The 21245-nt window shown below is 41.8% G+C and overlaps 1 protein-coding gene across 2 annotated transcripts in view; it reads right to left on the reverse strand.

Annotated features, from left to right (window-relative positions):
- ITPRID1 (ITPR interacting domain containing 1) overlaps nucleotides 1-21245 on the reverse strand; it is a 152596-nt gene that overhangs the window by 83289 nt on the left and 48062 nt on the right. Inside the window, exons 2-5 of one of the 2 annotated variants that reach the window (XM_074199015.1) lie at nucleotides 20828-20967; nucleotides 19248-19296; nucleotides 18190-18233; nucleotides 4217-4268 (exon numbers count right to left, since the gene is read on the reverse strand). In XM_074199015.1, the coding sequence (XP_074055116.1) occupies nucleotides 4217-4268; nucleotides 18190-18233; nucleotides 19248-19296; nucleotides 20828-20957 (275 nt within the window). In that variant the 5' untranslated portion in view covers nucleotides 20958-20967. Of the gene's footprint in view, nucleotides 1-4216; nucleotides 4269-18189; nucleotides 18234-19247; nucleotides 19297-20827; nucleotides 21088-21245 lie in introns of those variants that run through there. The other variant, XM_074199016.1, reaches the window with a different exon arrangement.

Consider the following 21245-nt stretch of genomic DNA (forward strand, 5'->3'; position numbering starts at 1 on the left):
TGCAGGACTTGGGGCAGGAATGATGAGGTTGACCTCTATAATAATAGGAAAAGTAAGAGGGGGGCAACTTATGGAACAAAGTAGTGAGTTCTGTTTTGGATGTATTGAGTTGAAGATGTCCAGGAGATATCCAATTTGAGATGGTAAAAAGGCAACTAGAAATGCAATACTGATGGTTAGTAGAGATTGGGACAAGAAGCGTAGAGGTAAGAATCATTAGCATAAAGATGCTAGAATTCAATCCATGGAAGCTGATGAACTCACCAAGGGAAGTAGTCCAGCAGGAGGAGAGAGGAGAATTTGGGGCACCAACAGTTAGAGAGTATCATCTCGAGGCGGATCCAGCAGAGCAGACAGAGAAGAGCAGTCAGAGAGGTAGGAGGAGGCATGAAAGGTTCAATGACAACTTGGAAAGAAGATGGAGGGGTGGCTAGGGGGTGTAGTAGATAGAGCACCAACCCTGGAGTCAGGAGTACTTGAGTTCAAATCCGGTCTCAGATGCTTAATGATGACCTGGCTGTGTGGTCTTGGGCAAGCCACTTAACCCTATTGCCTTGCAACCAAAAAAAAAAAAAGGAAGGAAGGAAGGAAGAAGATGGAGTGCTCCAGGAAGCTATGCTTGCCTTGTTCCATTTGACACTGAAAATACGACTGACTTGGATAAAAGACTACCTGGAGCAATTATCATATTTTAAGATAAGACACAAAACCTGGTGGGATAGCTAGCATCATCAGAAGCCAACAAGGTCATCATGAGCAAAAAGGTTGGGCCAAATTAAAAGAGATAAAATTTCTCAGTGATCAATATAAAATTTTACACTTGGATTAAAAAAAATCAACTCCATTAGTATATGCTAAAGAAAGTTCATCTGGGCAGTAACGCACGATGAAAACGATCTGAAGGATGATTGGCAGTTCTCTGAGGACAGGACGAGTGTCTAGGACAAGAGAAGTTGTGGCTCTGCTCCTTTGATGCTCCCTTGATCTGACTCTACAGTTCTGGATGCCACCTTTAAGAACGAACCCCGCAGAGGGAGAGAGTGTCCACAGAAGGCAAAACTGAATGATGAAGGACTCCAAAAGAAGCACAAATGATGATTCAGTGTAGGAACTGGGGTTGCTTGGCCTGAAGAAGAGGAAGGGGACTGCAAGATAAGTATTTGCCAGTGTTTGAAGGGCTCTCCCAGTATGAAGATGTCATCTACAAACTGAGAGGGTTTGATTCAGCCTCTCCCAGAACTATTTCAGTTCAAAGTCTACAAAGCTGAAAGGGCTACATTGTCCAGGGCATGATTCCTGGCAAGGTGGCAGAAAAGCCAAAGAGAATAGAGATGAAGAAAAAGTCACTGGATTTAGAAATCAGGGCTCAGTTCTAATTAGGACAGTTTTAGTAGAAAGATAGGGATAGAAACTAGTTGTTCCAAGATAAAACAGGAAGAAAATGGCAGCATCTTTTTCCACATTTCTAGGAGTTACATTGTGAAACAGAGAAGAGAGATAAAATAATAGGTGCCTGGGGTCAAGGGGGGAAAGGAAGACTTCTTTTAGCTTAGGGGAGACAGAGGCATGATATGTTCCAAAGACTTCAGAGGTCTCTCGTTGGACCTTCTCATAGACATTTTATCTCAGTTGAAATTGGTAAGATCCAAAAGGCTTCTCAGCTTCTGTCCCTGACCTTTCCCACTCACCCTCTTGAAATTCCTTCCTCTCTAGTTTCTCTCCTCCACTGAATACAACAAACAAGTTTGGTGAGATCAGAGCAGAGAACAGAGGAGGAGTTGGAACTCCCTCTTTAAGTGCGTATCTGAGTCTGCTCAGTTGGCACGGTTCACAGCTGGCAGCTTGGCACCTCCCTAACAAGATTCCATTGTCATCTATTCAGTTTCCAAGGGCAAGAGCCATTGACCCAAGTTGCTGGTGCCTCCTTCCTTTAGAAAGATATTTTTTCAGTTCCAGACTATCAGGTTTAATACACCTCTGGCAGTATGGCTCTGGATAACTAACTGTAAAGGTGTGGAAGGCTATTTGTGCAGAAACAAAGGTCCTGGAAGACCAGTTACTTATCATCACATTTGCATGGAATCTGCATGGGCTTAGTTTGCAGAAATACCTACTGTGCCTCTCACCTATGCAATTTGGATTGCTCTGGAATCCTCCAATGAACTATTATTATTCAAATGGTTGGTAGCATTTACCAGCACAGGTGGGAAGGCTCCAGGTTAGATTAGATATTTTGGAAGGCAGCCTGTTGAGTGGTATGGGAAAAAGCACTGGTCTTAGAGGAAGGACAGTTCTGGGTTTGAATCCCACTATTAGGAGGAATTAGCTAACTCTAGGCAAGTCGCTTTGATGCTCTGATTCTCAGAGTTCCTGTCTACAAAAGGCTAACTACAAAAATAATAGCAATAAACACACCTCTCACCTAATCATACCTAGTCCACAATTATCTTTTAAGAAGGCAGCATGGAATAGTAAAAGCGATCTGTACTCAGGTCACAAAAAGTTGGGTTCAAATTACACCTTATTTTTTAGTTGCTTTTTTTGCAAGGCAAATGGGGTTAAGGTGACTTGCCCAAGGCCACACAGCTAGGTCATTATTAAGTGTCTGAGGCCGGATTTGAACTCAGAGACTCCTGACTCCAGGGCTGGTGCTCTATCCACTACGCCACCTAGCTGCCCCTCAAATTATACCTTTGACATAAACTGACCATGTAACTCCACCTAGGAGAGTATTTTAACATCTGTGCAACCAAGCTAACTCTTTTTTTTTTAGGCAGTCAGGATGAAGTGACTTGTCCAGAGTCACACAGCTTGTACCTAAAGTCACATTTGAACTAGGATCCTCCGGATGTCCAGGCCAATGCTCTACCCTTTGCAGCACAAGTGAGCTAACCCCCCATCCACACTTAAGTCTGTTCTAGGACAGTTCAGAATCACAGAATTTGATAACTGGAAGGTTCTTTGACAGCCATTAGTTCAATACCTACTTGAAAGGATTCTCCACCTAATACATAATATACTAAGACCTCCAAGGATGGGAACTGCCCTCTAATCAGTTCATTCTACTTTTGACTTGTTCTCATGCCTAGCAAGATTTCTGTGATATTTAACTTAAATCTCCATCTTTCCCCCTATTTGCCCCATCGTGCTTAGTTCTTCCCTCTTTGGCCAAAAGGAACAAATCGAATTTCTCCTTCAAATACTTGAGGGCAATTATCTTGTCCTTCTGGAACATGCTCTTCTCAGGGATAAAAGTACTCAGTTTCTTCAACCAATCCTCAGCGATAAGGACATCAATACTAGTCATCATCCTTGGGTGGCGTAAGCTAATTTCAGTAAATAAAGTATTTACCACCCTGTATACAGGGACCGAGGGTTTTCCTGCCGGTTTCTCATGTGGGCAGGTCTTATCTGCCAAGTGCTTCTCATTTGATTGATAATGCCGATTGCTAGGATTCATATGGCGCTTTATTTCATAGGATCAGCTCTCATAAAACTTTATGAGGTGAGTGCTAGTATTAGTCAAAATTTACAAACGAGGAGTCTGAAGCTTGGGAATATTATATGATCTGCCCTGGGGCACACAGCTAGCCAGAATCTAAAACAGGTCTTCCTGATTTTAAGACCATCCATTTCCCCATTTCGCCATCTAGACACCCAAGGACCAAGAGAGGACTATAGTTTTATAGATTCAGGGTCACTTAGTGGCCACCCAATCCAATCCTCTGATTTTATTACTAAAGAAAGTTAAAAGTTATTTCCCACACAGGGAGTAAATGATAGAAACAGGATTTGAATTCAACTCTTCTGACCCCAACCAAATCCAGACATCCCCCCCCACCACCATTATAACAATTGGTTTCTGGGCACTGCCCACTGCAAGTCTATTCAAAACTGTTTTTAACAATTTCCTTACGTTATTTGAAAGGCTATTGTCTGCCTTGTCTATATCTCTATTCTATGGATTTTCCAGTCTACCCAGAGGAGTTGAATTAACCTACTTATCTTGATGAAGAATTTGCTTTTTTTGCTCCAAGCTAACCAAAGCTCATTAGTACTATGGCAAGTCCAATGGAGAATACACACACACACACACACACACACAATTTTTTCATAATTGCCATCCGTGATTCCTTTCTCTCACCCATCTTTGATTTCAAAGATGTGACTCCGACCAGCTTGGAGGGAACACGGATCCATCCCGTGACCTACCTACCTCATGTAGTCCTTCACTGTCTCTGGGACCACTCCTTGTTTATTCAAAGAATCTGCAATGAAAAAAATCCTTTTGTTGTCATTGCTGTTGTTCTTTGCCTTTAGTCTCATAGAAGGAAAATGTGTTCACCTGGAAACAAGCATCAAAGCACGACCGATTTCATTTCATGGCCACACAGTCATGAGATCCCTGTCTCTGTAACCCTGTCTTCCTTTCCATCTTTTCTCAAGTTTTACATTTGGTGAGAACAAAAGTTTGCCAATAACAAAGGGGTGGATGGGGATGGTGGATAGCACATTTACATAACACCTTCTTGGCCTGCCTTGGTTATTTTTCTTCTCAAAGATTCTCCAAGAACCAGGACTCTCTTCAGTCAGTCAACTACCAAGTACTGACTAAACACTAGGAACATAAAGAAAGGAGCGTACTGCCTATCATGAGTACCCAACAGGGAGATCTCACGCCATTCCCTTATAGGATGATATGGGGTACATTTTGAGTTACGAGTAATTATGTAGTTCCGACCTGGGTTTAAGTAATACCTTTAACACATCTTGGCTAAGGCACTTTATTGTTGTTCAGTTCAGTTGCATTGGACTCTGCATGACCCCAAATAGTGTTTTCTTGGAAAAGTTACTGGGATGACTTGCCACTTCCTTTCCTGTGGAGTAGGCAAATAGAGATTTAGTGATTTGCCCAGGGTCACATGACTACTGAGTGTCTGAAGTTGGATTTGAACTTGGGTCTTCCTGGCTCTAGATTCATCACTGAGTCACATTCATCACTAATTGCCTCAAGCATGTGACCTTAAGCAAGTCATTTCATTTTAGTGCTCAGGCATTTCTTCAGGATGGGAGATTGTAAATAAACCTTGGATTTATAAGGAGGAAAGGGAGTTTCTCCACCTTTCCCTACACAAATGAAACCACAAGCTTAAACCAATATTTGAAAAAAAAACTGTGGCAAGGCTAGATTTGGAGGCAAATAAGCTATATACAAATTATGACTTGGCCACTGTGGACTAGCTGGGCCCAAGATGGAACATCTATGATCACACCCTCCATCAATTTCATGGCATCAAAAGAAGGAAGTTTTAAAAAGTGGTAAAGCTTGACAATATTGACACAAAAGTCCAGCCAAAGACAGGATAGAAGGATGGGCTGGGTCACCCTCCACATAAGCTTTTTAGTCTGGATATGGACTGGGGTAGCCATCTCCATGGGAAGTACTGGAATGGCCATGACCAGATCCATAGGGTTGTTCTCTGAATTGACCTGCTGCATTATTGATTAGAGAGAAGGAAGGCAGCAAGCTTTTCTTAAGGGATGCCTATGCTCCAGACTTTGTTCTAAATACTCTCTCATTTGAGCTTCACAGCAACCCAGGTAGGTAGGGGCTCTGATTAACCTCATCTCATAGCTGTGGAAACTGAAACAAAAAACATGAAATGACTGAATCAGGGGAGTTCAGTTCATGAATGACTGAGGCAGGATTTGAACTCAAGTCTGCCTGATTGCTTGTCTAATTTTCTCAGCACTGCACCACTTCGATACATCTAATTGGCTATGTATGGTATGTTAGATGGCTTTTGTGCTGATTGTCTTTTGTGACTCATTGCAGTGATTATAATTAGGTGGTAGCAAGGTCTACTCTGAATCTGTGGGACTGATCACCAAGCAGTCATTGAATACCAGGACAATTACATATGTAAGTATGTATGTGTAAAGAGAGAGAGAGAGAGAGAGAGAGAGAGAGAATGAGAACTCGCTAGTCACTGTGCCAAGTGCTGGGATTACAAAACTATGAACAAAAAATATAATCTCCTCTCTCAAGGTACTTAAACTCTAATAGAGGAGGAAAATACACAAAAAGAAACTTGAAAATGGTGGTTGGGGAATAAAGGCTACTTGGCAGTAACAAGGCAGATGAGGAGGTGATGAGAAAGGTTGAAAGGGGAGTTAAGTGAAGCATGGCTAGAAGGATTCATTTTCTGGAGCTGTGGCCTGGGCAGTCAGTCATGAATTTTGAGAGTGGAATCTCAGAATGGAGGTTTCTCCAAAGTGAGAAGTTTTGCAGAGAAGGAGACTCGGGTCCAGAGAGTTCAATTATTGACTGTTACATGTTGATCCTGGACTGGATGCTGCAGAGCTTCCAAAAGAAACAGGCAGAGGCACCACTTCAACCAATGAGGTTGTTGCCAAACAAGTGTTGTGCACATGAACCACTAATGAAGAAGCCAACACCAGTTTTGGTGAAATTTTACATTGTGTAATGCTAAATGTATAAGGGAATTAAAAGAAAGGAGAGGTCAATAAAGACTAGAGGAACCATGGGGGAGGTGAAACTTGTATTGGGTTTTGAAGGATGGGTAGAATATAAATAAGCAGAGATGGGAAGTGTACATGAATAAAGCCATGATGATGGGAATGAGTTTTACTCAGACACTAATCTGACTCAGCTATATACTGGGTTTGATGGAACTCATAGAAGAGAAAATTAAACTGAATAAAGGTAAGGAGAGTAAATTCCCAAGAGTCTTGAATGCCAAGCAGAGGAGAATATTTTTGATTCCATAGGAAATGGGGTCAATTTGGAACTGATAATAATAACAACAGATGATTCTCATGACAATTTTGTTCTGAGGCTTGTAAAGCCCTTTACATACATGATTTCACTGATTCTTTATGCAAACTTTGGTTGGTAGCTGCTATCATTATTCCCATTTTTCAGACTAGGAAACTGAGACTCAGAAAAGATAAGTGACTTGAGTACTTCTCAGAACTAATACCTGCCTGGTTTGGTATTTGACTTTGTTGTTGTTCAATTGTTTCGATTATGTCCAACTTTTTTGTGATCCCATTTGGGGTTTTCTTGGCAAAGATACTCAGGTGGCTTGCCGTTTCCTTCTCCAGTTCATTTTACAGATGAGAAAACTGAGGCAAACAGGATTAAGTGACTTGCCCAGAATTTCACAATTAGTAAGTGTCTGGCATTGAATTTGGACTTGAGAAGATGAGTCTTCTTGATTCCAGGTCTGGCAGTCTATCCATTCTGTCACTTAGTTGCCCTGGATATTTGACCCAGCTCTATTCTGTGACAAATTGAGTCTCCCATGCTGTGAAAGTGATGTTAACCAGTAGCGACAACAACAAAAAACCAAACATTTATAAAGCATTGTAAGCTTAATCAAACACTTTTCCCACAATAACCCTGAGAGGCAAGTAATGTGCACGTTATTTTATATATATTAGAAGAGAATGATCTGAGACTCCTTTAAGGAAGACTAGTCTAGTAGCAGAATGGACCATAGTTGTTGCACGTCCTTCCTTTTCAAAGAGAACCAAAGACATCACAAACGATGTCCCAAATTTTGCACGAATAAGCTTTAAGTGAGTTAGAGCTGCCCACCAGTAGTCCCAAAGTCCAGTGGCAGGACAAAGGTCAGGTAATGACCTAGGGTGGCATCTTGGATGCCTGACCGAGCTCTAAGTGCTCCACAGATCTTGCTTCAGCCACCTTTAAAACCATTGCAATAAATTGTTCTTGTCTACCCATTCTGTCAAGGGAAGTCCTCACTTGCTTGGGGCATGCTTACTTAACAGGTTTAAGGCCTGGCAGTTTTCCTCAACCTGGTGTACTCTATCTGCCTACAGAGTTTTACTGGGGTGTGGCCTCTATACTTAGTACAGCCTCTTAGAAGCTCACGTGAGAGTTGGGTGGCAGGCAGGTGGACACCTAAGGTGACTTGGCAAACTCTCACATCAGAGGTGCTAGTCCTCCCTGAATACTCTATGCACCCCATAGACAGTGCAGGGGTGAAAGGCAGGTGTTTGCTTTATCATTCTGAGATCCAAGTTTCCATATCTCTTTCTAAGCAGCTCCATATCATGCCATCACCTGCACTCCCTGCCTTTCCCTTTTCCTGTTCCCATTTATGTGTTTTCTTCCCTTATTAAACTGTAATCTCCTTGAGGGCAAGGATTGTTGTTGCTTTTTATACTTCAGTCCTCTGTACTTAGAACAATGCCAGGCACGGAGTGAACACTTAAAAGGTCTACTCATTTTCTATATCTATCAATTTATCAATCATCCATCCATCCAAGGAAAGCTAATCAGAAAAATATTTCTTTATTCAATGACCAGTGGTGAAAGAATAGCTTAGAATGGTAGTAATGGCAAGAGAGAAGAAGGGACAAAGGCAAGAGATATTTTGTTTATAGTTCATAGACTTTGATGGAGTTTATGGAGTAGAGTGTGATGTTGTCAGATAGTCATTTTATGAACTTACTTTGGCAACTCAATGGAGGATGGATTAGAACAGGGAGGGACTTGAGGCAGAGAATGTAAGTAGAAGTGTTTGGAATAATTGAGAGAAAAGATCCTGATGGATGTGAGTAGAAGAAGAGAACATTCATAAAATGTGTTGGGAAGGTAGAAGCATCAGAATTTAGGAAGTAATCTGAGCTGAAGTGACCAAGAATGAGGATCTGAAGAGGATTCCCTGGCTAGGAACCTGGGAGAGTGAAGGACTGACAATGCTCTCAAAAATTCCCTGAGAAAGACTACAGATGAGAAGATCCCGGTAAATGGTCGATAAGTAGCTTTCCCTATTCTATCCTTATATTTGCAATCCTTTCTCCTTGCCATTGAATAAATTGATGAATGAAAGTTATTTGGGGATACTTGTTTCTCTAATATGGACATCCCAGTGGACGTTTACTGAAGAGCCCTGGATTTGGAATAAGAAATCTGCTTTAACTCTGGCTCTACGAGCATATTCCTATGTCACTTGGACAGATTATCTAACCCCTCTGGACTGAAGTTTGTGAATCAGAAAATAAAGCAGTTGGAGATGGGGTCTTGGGGACCTTCCGTTCTAGGTATGGGGGGCCTGCCTTTAGATGATTCCCTTCTACTCCAAATCTGTATGTGACGTTATGACAAGGCATTAAGCCTTGTCCTCACAACCTTTAAAGTAGGGTAGTTAAAGACTCCATTCTGGTTTGTTTGGCCTTATGTTTTGTTGATAATTCTCTGGTGAAAAGCTGGGGCCAACAGGTTAAGTCATAAGTCAAAGAGAGTTAGATCTGAGGGAGGCAGCAGAGAGTCATAGATAGGGCCCTGGATGAAGGTCTGGATTCAAATCTCATCTCAGAAACTAGCCCGCTGTGTGACCCTTGACAAGTCACTTCTCTGTCCCTTATTTTCTTCTTCTATAAAATGAAGGGGTTTGGACTTGATCTCTGATACCCCTTCTGATTCTAAATCTATGATCCTTTGACCTGTGACTTCCTGGCTCTTGACTCCTATCAGATTTTTCATGGGTTTGAGAGGCACTGAGTGTGTGTAAAGGACTTGCAATGTGGCTTGAACACTAGGCAGAAGTCAGAGTAGATGAAAACTGAGAAATCATACATCCATAACTAAAAAGAAAGCACGGCAGTGATTTTGAAAACCATTTTTTTTCTTCTTGTGTTCCTTTATTGGTGGGAGGCCCAGGTCTAGAGGCCCAGGATTGGAACATAGAAGCTCCAGGTTCTAATCTTGCCTCTACTACTTTCCTGTGATTCCGCGTATGTTCTTTATGTCCTCTGTATCTCAGTTGCCTCCTGGGTAACAGACGGTAGCTACCTTTCAAGGCTAGCCATGAGGATGAAATGAGAGAATTTATGTCAAAAGCTCTAGAAGCCCCAAAGTGGTACGTTCACAAGAGAGTCACGATTATTGGCAGCAGCAACAGAGGTTTGGTTTCTGCTCCTGCTAAACTGAACATGTTCTGAACATTTCCTAAGAGAAAAACCTGCTTATCCTCTTAGATTTGGAATTTGTCTTGTTATCGCAGCAATCAATGAATTGACAAGTGTTCATTAGGTGAACCCCAACCCGTAAGAGGTTGTCTGTAGGCTCTGAGATCCAAAACCCAAAGGGAAATGTTTCCAGTCTCCAGAGAGTTAAGATTTCAGTCCAGAGGCAAAAGGCTCATTGATGGATATTGATTTGCCAGGGGACACCAGGAAAGGCTTATTGTGGAAGGGGTATTTGAAATGATCCTCAGAGACATAGGCCCATAACTAGGGAGCAGGGGGGTGGAGATCCATGGGTGAGGAGCAATAAGAAAACTGGTTTGACTGAAATATGAAATGTGTGAAGGGTAATGAGCGATGTATAATAAGGACTCAAAGGTCAGTTGGGGAGAGATTAGGAAAGGCCATAAATATCAGAGAGAGGAGTCTGGTTTTGATCATGGGTAATGGAGAATCATGCAAGCCAAACAACTAAGCATTGTAGGGTAGCTAGGTGGCACAGTGGATAAAACCCCAAGCCAGGAGTCACGAAGATCCAAGTTTAAGTCTAGCCCCAGACACTAGCTATATGACCCTGGGCAAGTCACTTCATCTTGTTCACCTCAGTATCCTTATCTGTAAAATGAGCTGCAACAGGAAATGGCAACCTACTTCAGTATCTTTGTCAAGAAAAATTCCAAATGGGGCCGTGAAGAGTCAGACACAAGAGAAAATGACTGAACAACAGCAGCAACACAAAAGTGATATAGTGAGACCTGATGGAAAAAAAACAGCACTTTAGTATCTATGTGGAAGATGAATTGGAAAAGGAAAAGATTTAATTAGATGGATGAAGTCCAGGTGAGAGGTGCTGAGAGCCTGAACAAAGATGGTGACTGTGAGTGGAATGAAGGGAAGAGCTAGGAGAGATATGCAGAGGTAAGAAAAGCAAGATTTAACAATAATTTTGATATGAGGGATAATTGCCAAAGGGAAAGTGATTTTAGGTAATTAGAAAGAGGAGGACGCCTTCCCCAGGAAGTGAAGTTTGGAGGAGGGAAGTTTTGACAGAAGAATGATTTCAAATGGAAACATTCCATATAGGTATGCTTCAGGATTTTCTATCTTCTTTCTCCTTCTCCTTCTCCTTCTCTCTCCCCCTTTCTCCCTCTCTTCTTCCTTCTCTCTCTGTCTTTGTGTGTGTGTCTCTCTCTTGTCTCTCTCTGATTTGTTTCTCCTCTATTCCATCAGCTTCTATGGCTTCAACCATCACCTCCCTAAGATGACTTCTAAATTCATATATTGGGCAATCCTATTTTCTTCTCTCTCTCTCTCTCTCTCTCTCTCTCTCTCTCTCTCTCTCTCTCTCTCTCTCTCTCTCTCTCTCTCTCTCTCTCTCTCCCTCCCTCCCTCCTTCTCCCTCTCTCCCTCTCTTCTCTCTCCCTGCAGGAAACTCCTCTGGTTTTCTGTGGGTTCTCAGATTCAGTAGTACAAATCCAAACTCCTCTCCTGCTCCATTGCCCCCTTCAGACTTCTCTGTCTCTGCTCAAGGTACTGCCATATTTCCATGTGTGCAACCTCAGATTCATCTTTGACTGCTCTCTTTCCCTCATCCTCCAGCTCCAATCAGTTGTCAAATCATGTCATTTCTACACTTGCTTTCTTTTCTTTCTCTTTCTACTCACCCAGTCCTTCCCTTAATTCAAAGTCTCATTTCTTCTCACCTGGCATGTGGCAGTGGCCTTTCTGATCAATCCCCAGGCTTCCAGTCTTCCCCCTCTTTAGTCTGGCCTTCACCCTCAAACACAGATCAGACTGTGACATTCTCATTCTCATGACATTTCAAACCAGTCCTACAGACTCCATCTTCTCATGTAAGACCGTCATGATTAGACCCCACCCTCATCTCATGGTTCCCTATTAACTCCGTGATCAGACACTCCTCCATATGGCACGTTAAGCCCTTTGCAACCTGACCCAAATTGCCCTTTGACCTCATTCCCCAGTCTTCTTATTTACAAACTGTCCTGTCAAACTGCTCTTACTGTTCCTCACACAAGATGCTCCATCTCCCGTTAGCACCCTTTGGCATGGCCTGCTCCCCTTGGAGTCACTCCCTCCACATTGCCACTGCTTAGATGCCTAATTTCCTCCAAGAACCAGGAAGTTGGAAAATGCAAGAAAAATCACTCTCCCCCCTCCATGACATTGTATGTATTTCCATCTAACTCCCACCTGCCATCTCCTTGAATACTACATAGGCTCCTTGAGGGCAGGTATGGTTTTCCATCTTCCTTGGATCACCACTCCTGCACATATTAGACCAAAATGCTTGCTGATGGATTCACAGCATTTTCTGTTTAAGCCACATAGGTCTAATTGCTGTCCCCATATTCATCAGCCTCATGTCTCGCCTCCATTCTACTGCACTGGCAACCCCAGAGACCTGGTTCTGCTGACCTCTTTGGGAGCCAGTTCCCATAGGATTGCTTTCCTGAGATCTTCTTCTGCCTCCTCAAGTTATATTGCATTTATTTGTGTCCAGAGCTGTTAATTTTGTCTTTTTTACCAAGTTTTTTTTATAAGTAAATCCTTAGCAAATGTTTTCTGTCCTTTTTTCACAGCTCAAACTTTCAATGTTTATTGTCTGTGCGACCTTAACTAGTCATAAAACCTCTTGAGCCTTGGTTTCCTCATCTGTAAAATGGGAGAGTTGGATGAAATGTTCTCATCCAGTTTTTTGTTTTTCATCCTATCACCTTACTGAATAATATTCTATCCTCCTTGGGCTTCAGAGACCACACTCTTTTTTTATTTTTTGTTTTAATCCTTCTCTTTCTTCCTTGCTTGGCTCTCATCTTTTTTTCCTGATGTTTTAATGCTGGCTTTCACCAAAAATCTACCTTTGGTCTTTCTTTCTTTGCTTTCCCTATCCCAAACCAGTGTGACCTCAAACTCCTTCCCTTAATTCTGCTTCTTCTAATTTTTCTTCCTCTCTGTGATCCCACCTGATCATGGATTTTAAACTAGAAGAGACTTTCTCAAGTCCTAAGAAATTGTTTAAGCAGCTCACTGAGTCAATCAACCAGTGTCAAAGGTGGGATTGGAACTCAGGCTTCTTTGCCTCTAGCCCACGTCTCTTCATGTGCAATTTTTTTTCTAATTGATATATTATTTTAACATTTATTCACATGCATATTTATATTACATAATTTCCCTCTACCCCCTTTACACACCCTCCCCATTGTGCATGTACATTTGTGTTTAAGATGTTTACATTTTAGTCATTTTCTGTATGAGGAATTAAGACTAAGGGAAAAGAAAGCAAACCATGGGATAGGATGGGTGCAATATTTAAATTAATGGGACTCATAATGGATAGAGTTGGCTCAGTAGGCAAGAGGATCTAAGCTCAAGGGTCATCTCTAACAAATACTGTGTGTCTCTGGGCAAGTCACTTAATCCTTCCCTGTTCTAGACAACTCTCTAAGATGATAAGTTTTAGTTAATGTACCAAGTTGCATTGGTAGACGTCTCCTCACCTGGGGATTCTGACACCATTGAACACACAAATCTGATCCCTTTATTGTAAGTCAAAAATTGATTTCTTCCTATTAGGCTGGAGGCTGCATCAGGGCAGAACCTTGGAGGAGTCAAACATCTTGTCTCTGTTACAGTGTGGATGCCTTTTGACAATGGGTAGGATTAAATGGCTGTTCCAATTCTGAAATTCAATGATGCTATGTCAGCATCGTATTTCCCCCTGTCCTCTCTTATCCAATACAGTGCTTTACTCTTTGGGGCATTTGGTCCACATTTTATTATTCCGCTTATATGACGTCCCATCAGCACCTAGCAATGGCCATGTGAACAGGTTACCTGACTAGGGAGTCAAAGCAACATGGCTCTTCATGAGTTTGACTTGAGACGCTGCCATTCCTGGGCAAAACGGCTGACTCCCAAGTCCCCCGTTCCCTACTTTATTCTCTTGCCATCCTTCCTACCGCTAAGCTGCCTTCTACCATCTGAAACGGCAGACATTGAACTTCACCCTGCAAGATGTATTCTTGGAGAAGATGTCGTTAGAGATACAGAAGGCCCTCATTAGCACCTTCATTGGCTTAGAAAACATTTTTAATTTCGGTTTCCATAAGCATTTCTGACTGATTCATGGAAGACATTTGGTTCTTTGGAATATATTCCAACAGAGGAGTCAGATTACATTTTTTATAAGCCTTGACAAGAATAGCACTTTAACAGCTTTCAGGGCAATTAACTATTGCCTGACCAGCTTCCCTGGATGAGCAGAGTCAGTCTTCACTTGAATTCTATAGTCAGTGAGTCTGGTAGGCAAATCATCTAGCGCTGGCATCATCAGTTGGATCCCCCACACACTGGAGCCTAATGTGCTCCTTGTCAACCAGGTTTTAAACCCTGAAGTCATCTTACAGTCATTCCTCTTCTTTATTTGATATGAAATGCGAGACCAAGGAGAATCAATGGAAGGGTCTCAGGATACTTCACCTAGAGAAGAGAAAACTGAAGGGGGAAGGGGGAGGGCATGATGGCAGTCTTCAAGTTTTGGGAAGGTTGGCCTATGAACTAAGGATTAGATTTTATAGTTTTGGTTCCCTGTCAAGACTAGGAATAACAAATGGCCGTTAGACAGAGTTGGGTTTGACTTCGAAGTCAGGAGAAGCTTCCTTATCCAAAAGTGGAAGATAATGGCTTTGTTCTTGTGGGAGATTTCAAGCAGATCCTGGATTGCAACCTCTCAGACTATGTCAGAGTAGGGGATGCTTTTTCATTGTGTCTTGGACATAGTGGCTGAGAAGATTTCATCCAACTCAAAAGCTGTGAAATTCTATGATATGTGTTCATTCAATTCCTATGAATTCTTTCTTTCAATTGGATTTCACCTTCATCTGTTTTTTCCATTTTCACTGCTACTGCCCTTATCTCCTTTTATGTGGATTACTCCAATAGGCATGTTGTAAGTCTCCTTTCTCTAATCTCTCCTTTCCCAAACTATCTTGGACCCAATTTGCACATCACTTTGTTGGATCCAAAATTTGGATCTTATAGCTTCTCTTCTTAATGAATCTATCCTGCTTTCCTACCATAGAGATAATCTGGTGCCATGCAAAGACACTGGGCCAGAGACATAAAACTTGGGACTTGTGTCCTAACTCCACCAAGCTAAGTGCTGATGGGCAAAGCGCTGAATCTTTCAAGTTTCAATTTTTCCATCTATTAAATACAACTGATATTAACTGAGTTCTCTCTTCAGAGTCTTTGCAAAATCACAAGATTTTGTGTGTGATAGCTATTAATCTCATTCCCTCCACTGTATAATGAGGGGCATCCACAAAATGAGGGGCATCGTCAAAATGCTTCTGCCTTGTAGAATCATGAGGAGGAAACAACTTCATATACTAATTGATGTTACACTTGGTTCTGTTGTATGGTCAGGCCTGAGACCCAAGGGACCTTTCCACAGTTTTTGTAGTTAAAATCTCCAATGAGAGTTGTCTTTTCCTGTTCAAATGTAGGTTCTTTGACAGCAAGTGGCCTCTCCGGCACTTTACCCAGTGCTATGCACATTTTGGTGTTGAGTCATTCAGTTGAATCCAACTCATGGCCCCGTGGACCATAGCTTGTTAATGCTGTCTATGGGATCTTCTAGCCAGGGATACTGGAGCAGTTAATTGATTTCCCAAGGGTCACACAGCAAGTAAGTATCTGAGACCATATTTGAACTCAGGTCTTTGCAGGTGAGCCATCTGTCTCCTAAGTAAGTGCTCGATTAATTCATTAATGTGTTCCTCCATTCATTAATTTATTCATTCAAGATGGAGAAAACTCATCCCAGTCCCATATCCAATCACAATACAAAATTTTGTCAACTCTATACAGACAATTTCTAACCTATCACCTTTCCACTCCCAAGGCTACCGCCCTAATTTCAAGTCATTCCAATGGAGTGGAATGAAATGATGACCACTTCTGGGGGATCCCATTGACATTTGTTTGGCGGATGGAACGGACTGGACCATGTTTTTCTTAGCTCTCACCTGGACTACGAGAATAGTCTCCTAAGTGATCATCCACCCTCTCTACTTAAGTGGTAACATATTCTGGCAAGGCCAGAGGTTTTGTTGCTTCCATTATTCCTGAGTCTTACTATTCCTTCTTGTGACCAAGTTTTCTCATCTATGAAATGAGATTAATGATGCCTATCCCTAAACAACTTCATGGGGTTATTTTAAGGATGAATGGTAATAGAGTTGGGAGAGTGTTCTGGAAAACACCTTTAGGGCTATCTATGTTATCTATATTTTATCAGTTAAAAAAAGACAAATGATATAGTGTGTTCTATCATCCCAAGTCATAGAAAGTGACTCATGGTCTAAACCAAAGTGTTTTTTTCCTTAATATCTGCCTGCGCCCCTACTGCTTCAATTTGGACAATTAAAATATTCCTCCTGCCAATGGGAAAGAAATAGGATTCACTTAATTTTCAGGGAATTCTAGGATATCTGAATCTCTGAGCTAAAGGGGACTTTGGTGCCATGGACTCTGTTACTGTTGTTCAGTTGTTTAAGTCATGCCTCTCCCTCCATCATGGTATTTAGGATTTTATTGGCAAAGATACTGAAATGGCTTGCCATTTCCTTCTCCAGCTCCTTTTACAGATGAAAAAATTGAGTCAAAGAGGTCAAAGTCACTTGCTCAAGATCACACAGCCAGGAAGTATCTGAGACCAGATTTGAAGTCAGAAAATGAACCTTCTGTAATTCAAGACCAGTATTTTACTCACTGTGCCATCTAGTTTGCATATCCATGAATAAAACTGTTCTGGAAAGGGATTTCTAGAAGCTATGAATTCTCCTACACAATCCCTTTTCACAGTACTTAAAGATACAGGTGACATAGGATCATATCAGCCTAGATTCATAACTGGAAGTGACCTTGGTGAGGTCATTGAGTCCCCCTTTCTCCTTTTACAGATGAGGAAACTGAGGCCCAGAGAAAGTGACTTGTACAAGATTACAAAACTCAAAGTAGCTGAGGCAGTCTTCCTGATTCTAAACTCAGTAGTACTCCATCCATTGTGCCATCTAGCTAGAAGAGGAGAAAAAATATTCTTTGGAAATTCTTGTCTTTTTGGCTAGTCATAGAATCTAGAGATGGAAAACATCCTGAAAATTATCAGGTTCTAGCTTCCTATTTTAAAGATGAAGAGATTGAGGTCCAGAATGGTGGGATAAATTGATCATAGTCCTAAAGGTAGGACGTTCCAGAATTATACTTCCTCTTTTTACTTCAAATCCAGTGTGATGTCCAGAATCAAGATTAGTAACTATTATGCCTGAGGAAAGTAGGAGGAATAGCAGAGGAGAGAAAGGGAGAAGAGGTTCACTCAGGGTGTGACCCCTGGAGGATGACTTGGGGCAGATGAAATTTATAAACTATTGAAGACAAAGGAAGACAAAGGAAGCCCCTTGGATGAGCTCAGCACTTCCCTGTCATAGGAGCAGAGAAAACAAGGCAGAAGTTGATGTTCTTAGCACTCTCTTGCCCTGGAGTCAAGTACAGTTGTGGCATCTCTTTTTCTTTTGGTTCCTTCCACTCTATAAATTTTTATATATAAAGCTGGAAGGCATATTTTAGATTGTTTAGTCACCTCTCAGCAAGGCGGCTCGGTGATTAGAATCCTGCATCTGAAGTTAGAAAGATCTGAGTTCAAATCCAGCTATAGGGACTTATGAAATGAATGATCCTGGGTATGGCACTTGCCCTCAGTTTCTTCAGCTTTGATACCCTCTTCTTACAGTTAATTAAAGATCAAATGAGATAATATTTGTAGAAAACTTTGCAAACCTTAAAAGAACCATATAAATGCTAAATGATCAGGAATATTATTACTGCAAGTTTGCTTAAGGTCACACATGTGACTAAGAAGCAACGGTAACATTCTCATATAAACCTAGTATAATGTCTATTGTACTACATTGCCTCTCTTGTCTTAACTTGATGTTAGCTTCTTAGGCAGTTCCAGTTTTGAATGAAATTTTATTGTTCTATAAAGATTGACAAAAGCATTTGACACTGATCGCCCCCCTGCCCCCCCCACACACACGCGTGGGCTCATCTCTGACCCACCCGACAAGGTTTCTCTCGGCTTACCCGTCTGGATGATGGCTTGCTGCAAGTTTTCCTGTGCAGTGATACTGTCAACAAAGACAACAATTGGGAGTCAAAGGATGAATCAAGATAAATGACACCCAATTTATTTTTAGTTAAGCAGACAACATGATGACAAGTCCACATGTGGACTTCATTCAGAGTGAATTTTGAAGATTCCACATCATGTCAACAGAGACCAGACTCATTATTTCTATTTGGAATGACACTTAATTCACTGGTACCCAAGCTCTGAAATTAAGCAATGATAGTGTAGCATTGGATCCCTGAAAAATCTTCTCCCAACTCTGATTTTGTTGTCAGAATTAAGAAATAGTTAGGATCTGAGGATCCAGGGTGGTGATTTAGACAAGGGACAGCACCAATATCATCAACTCACTTGGAGAGTTACCCAGAGTATCCCAGGCAATTGTCTAAGAGACTAAATGAGGACTGGTGTTTCTGTCTTCTGTATCCAGATATCTCCGTTTCACACACTGTAATCAAGGATTTTGTAGTGGGATGACTCAATAATAATTCAAGTTACAGGCCTTAACTTGGGCTCCAAGACCTTTGGTTTTCTTTTTTAAAAAAACCATATCTTGATAACTTTTTTCAATATAATTGGTCACTTTTTGATTCTATGTATTTTATTATTTAAAAACATTACTTCGAGAAGAGGTCCCTAAAATTTTACTAGATTACCAAAGAATTAAGAGATTCTGTCATTGGCAGAAAAAGCATTATTTAGAGTATATATATATATATGTATATATATACACATATATATATATACACATACACACATACACACACATACATACATACACACATATATATGTGTGTGTATATATATATATATATATATATATATATGTGAGGTATCAAAAATTAATCAAATTTAAACCTTAAACAACTAGTTTCTCCACTGAAGCTTGCCTCCCTGCATTTCTCACCAATATGGCAATAGGGAGTTTGGTGGAGGTGGGACTGAAGACCTTTAATTCCCAATTATGGAAGACCCAAATATATCTGTAGCAAGGAGAGAAAGAAACACTTACAAGAAACCAGAGTCCAACCACTGTTGTATATTTTCTTGTCTAGAATTCTCTAGAAGGAAGAAAGAAAAGAACAAAACAGTTAGACCCCCTAATCCCAGCAAGACTAAAACTGAGAATTTCCCCCATCCTTGAGCCCTTTGGCAACAGCTATATTTTTATTCTCTTTCCAACATATTTCATCTTATTTTTCTATAAACATATTAAATATTTCCCCCCAATACCCAAACCCTCACGTTTGTTGGAGCCAACCTTTCCTGGGAACGGAATGCAAACTGGCAAAGGAAGACATGTGTCTTGCAGAGGGGAAAAAAAAAAGTTTCAAAATGAATAAATAAATAAAGCAGGGCATGGATCCTGGCATCCAGGAGGAAGTTCAAATTCATTTCAGATAACCTGACTTGAGCACAAAGATAGAAGTATAAGGGCCTTTTGTCTTTTGCTTTTGCAATATAAATCATAGCTCTTGCCTTCCCCACCCCGAGCCTCTGCCTACACCATTGGGACATTTACTTAAGGCACCTTGCCAGTCATGTTTATTTGCAAGCCACTCTCTGCCAGGCTCCCAGTCCCATTTGCATTTACTCCAGAGACAAAGGGTGATCGGCTCAGCTGCCTGGTGACACCCCAGATGTCAAGTCAGGTCTTTCATTTAGAAGGAAGCCCACCATCCCTCCAGCTAATGAACAGGTGGCCCAAAGGATAGGGTTGGGTAAGGAGAATCTCTCCCATTCAGTATTTGTCTCTGCCCTGGTTGTCTACCAGCTGCTGAATTGGTTTGCTGAGGCTCCCTCCTGCCAAATGCTACTTGCTTTCACTCCTTGTGAGGGGTGTTGAAAGACTGTCAGACTGAAGAGGATCCTGCCCGTCTCCCAAGAAGGTATTGGAAGTGGGCTGATTTAAGCAGAACGCCCCAAATGTCTACTTCTTATAAAGAAAAAAGCCAGTATATTATTGCTGTCAACTTTTCTGTGAGTGTCCACTGGGTCCCTGCTATTGCATTAGGAACTCTGGCACCTTTTACTTGTGTGACCTTGGACAAGTCACTTAAGCCCCATGGACTCTGGGTTACTCATCTCTAAAATGAAAGGGTGGGGCCAAACTGCCACCAGCATCCTCTCCAGTTCTTAGTCTAGGATCAAAGATTGTAGATCTTTGGAAAAGACATTCCAAACCCTAAACAGAGTGGCTGCTGCTCAGCACCTGGAACTTCAATGTCCATCTGTTTTTTTGTTTTTTTAGTTTTTGCAAGGCAGTGGGGTTAAGTGGCTTGCCCAAGGCCACACAACTAGGTAATTATTAAGTGTCTGAGGCTGAATTTGAACTCAGGTACGCCTGACTCCAGGGCCAGTGCTCTATCCACTGTGCCACCTAGCTGCCCCAATGTCCATCTTTTAACAATGGAGGCATGATTCAGTAAGGTGGATGCCTTCTGGAGTATCAGGAAAAAAAATCCCCCCACCCCCAAAAAACCCCCCATAAAAACACCCTTCATTACCAATCTTAGCAAAAGAGATTGGAAAAATCTGGCACCATCTTAGCTGCCCCTCAGTTCCAATTATCGTGTCAGGGCCAGTGCTCACCTATTTCTGGGATGGGAGAATCCAGGTTTTCCTCCCTGGGGGGTGGAGTTTGCTGCTCATCAAGGGGAAGCCAAGCCCTCTTAGTGGACAGTAGGATCTCTCTCTTCTTCTTTTCCAGACTGTGGGACATCCTGAGGCTGCTGGGGAGTAAAAGGGCCAACTGACAATAATTGGAACACTGAAGTAAATAAACCAGCCATCCCAGGCAGCCAACTTTGAGGACTTGCTGGGGTTGCAGGGAGCACACGCAGTCCTTGTCCACAAATGAACCAATCCAGCTTTGCCAGCTTACCCTGCCCACCTGGCAGCCAGGCTCTCAGATACAAGACAGTAATCCGGTCTTAAGCTAACAACAAGGCGGGAGCTCAACAGCAGGCCCCTGCCTGGGAGACGCCTGGGCCAAGCTTGGCTGGCTTCA

This window comes from Macrotis lagotis, chromosome 8, assembly GCF_037893015.1.
Source record: "Macrotis lagotis isolate mMagLag1 chromosome 8, bilby.v1.9.chrom.fasta, whole genome shotgun sequence".
Lineage (NCBI taxonomy): Eukaryota > Metazoa > Chordata > Mammalia > Peramelemorphia > Peramelidae > Macrotis > Macrotis lagotis.